The sequence below is a fragment of the Camelina sativa genome, chromosome 4 (assembly GCF_000633955.1).
Source record: "Camelina sativa cultivar DH55 chromosome 4, Cs, whole genome shotgun sequence".
Lineage (NCBI taxonomy): Eukaryota > Viridiplantae > Streptophyta > Magnoliopsida > Brassicales > Brassicaceae > Camelina > Camelina sativa.
The window spans coordinates 24,280,817-24,281,892 of record NC_025688.1 but is presented as its reverse complement, the minus strand read 5'-3'; the positions used below and the strand labels follow the sequence as shown (position 1 = coordinate 24,281,892).

Sequence of the window (1,076 nt, the reverse complement as noted above, 5' to 3'; positions counted from 1 at the left end):
TGAGCCTATTGACGAGAGCAAGTACGATCGGATTCTTGAGAGTTTTGCTGAGAAGCTTGTGAAAGAGAGGTCTAACGTTGTTCCTTCTGCTGCTGCTGCCGCTGCTGCCACTGTGGTGATGGCTAATTCGAATGGAGGGTTTCTACATTCTGATCAGCAAGTTCAGCCTCCTAACCCTGTGATCCCTCCTTGGTTAGCTACTTCTAACAATGGGAACAATGTTGGCGTGAGACCTCCCTCGGTGACTTTAACATTATCGCCTTCCACCGTGGCTGCAGCCGCACCTCAACCGCCAATCCCGTGGCTGCAGCAGCAGCAGCCCGAGAGAGTAGACAGCGGTCCAGGGGGACTTGTGTTAGGGAATATGATGCCATCTTGTAGCGGGAGTAGCGAGGGTGTGTTCTTGTCAGAGCTTGTGGAGTGTTGTAGAGAGTTAGAGGAAGGGCATAGAGCTTGGGTGGAGCATAAGAAAGAGGCCGCATGGAGGCTAAGGCGGNCCCCTAATTACTCATACGTCAAATCCAGTTTTTTAACCACAGAAAAAAATCACACACCAAAACTTTTTATTATTATTTGTAGGTATTAGCGAAAATCTATTTACATTCAGCCACTAAAGTATTTAAATTGGACAAATTAACTTCTAAATGTTTGAGTGGTTCAAAGAGTTTAAATGGACCAATATTTTTCTGATTCTTCTATCATTGTTTGCACTTTGCAGGTATACGATTAGCAAGTAAGTAGTTTTTCTGAAATATCAACCTAACAAATTTATATAGATAAATATATATACATATCTATATAGATATAAAAAAAATACAATTTATTCAGCCACTAAAGTACAACTAACTTTTGGCGATTTTTGGCTTCTAAACTGAAAGCATCTACGTATATTCGATTTATATATATATATTTTATATAATGTGATTGAAATGAATATTGAGATCCCAATGTGATACTATGATTTTCGATTTTTCTATAAAGAAAAAACAAAACTAATATTGGTAACAACAAACTTATGGAATTTCAACTTTTTTACCTCCACGCGCTACTGTCAGAAGTTCCCCCCCCCCCCCCCC

General features: G+C 40.0%; 1 protein-coding gene across 1 annotated transcript in view; it reads left to right on the top strand.

The window, feature by feature from the left end:
- LOC104784243 (transcription factor AS1-like) overlaps nucleotides 119–1,076 on the top strand; it is a 3,208-nt gene continuing 2,250 nt past the window's right edge. Inside the window, exon 1 of the mRNA XM_010509297.2 lies at nucleotides 119–514. Within this exon, the coding sequence (XP_010507599.1) occupies nucleotides 119–514 (396 nt within the window). The remainder of the gene's footprint in view (nucleotides 515–1,076) is intronic.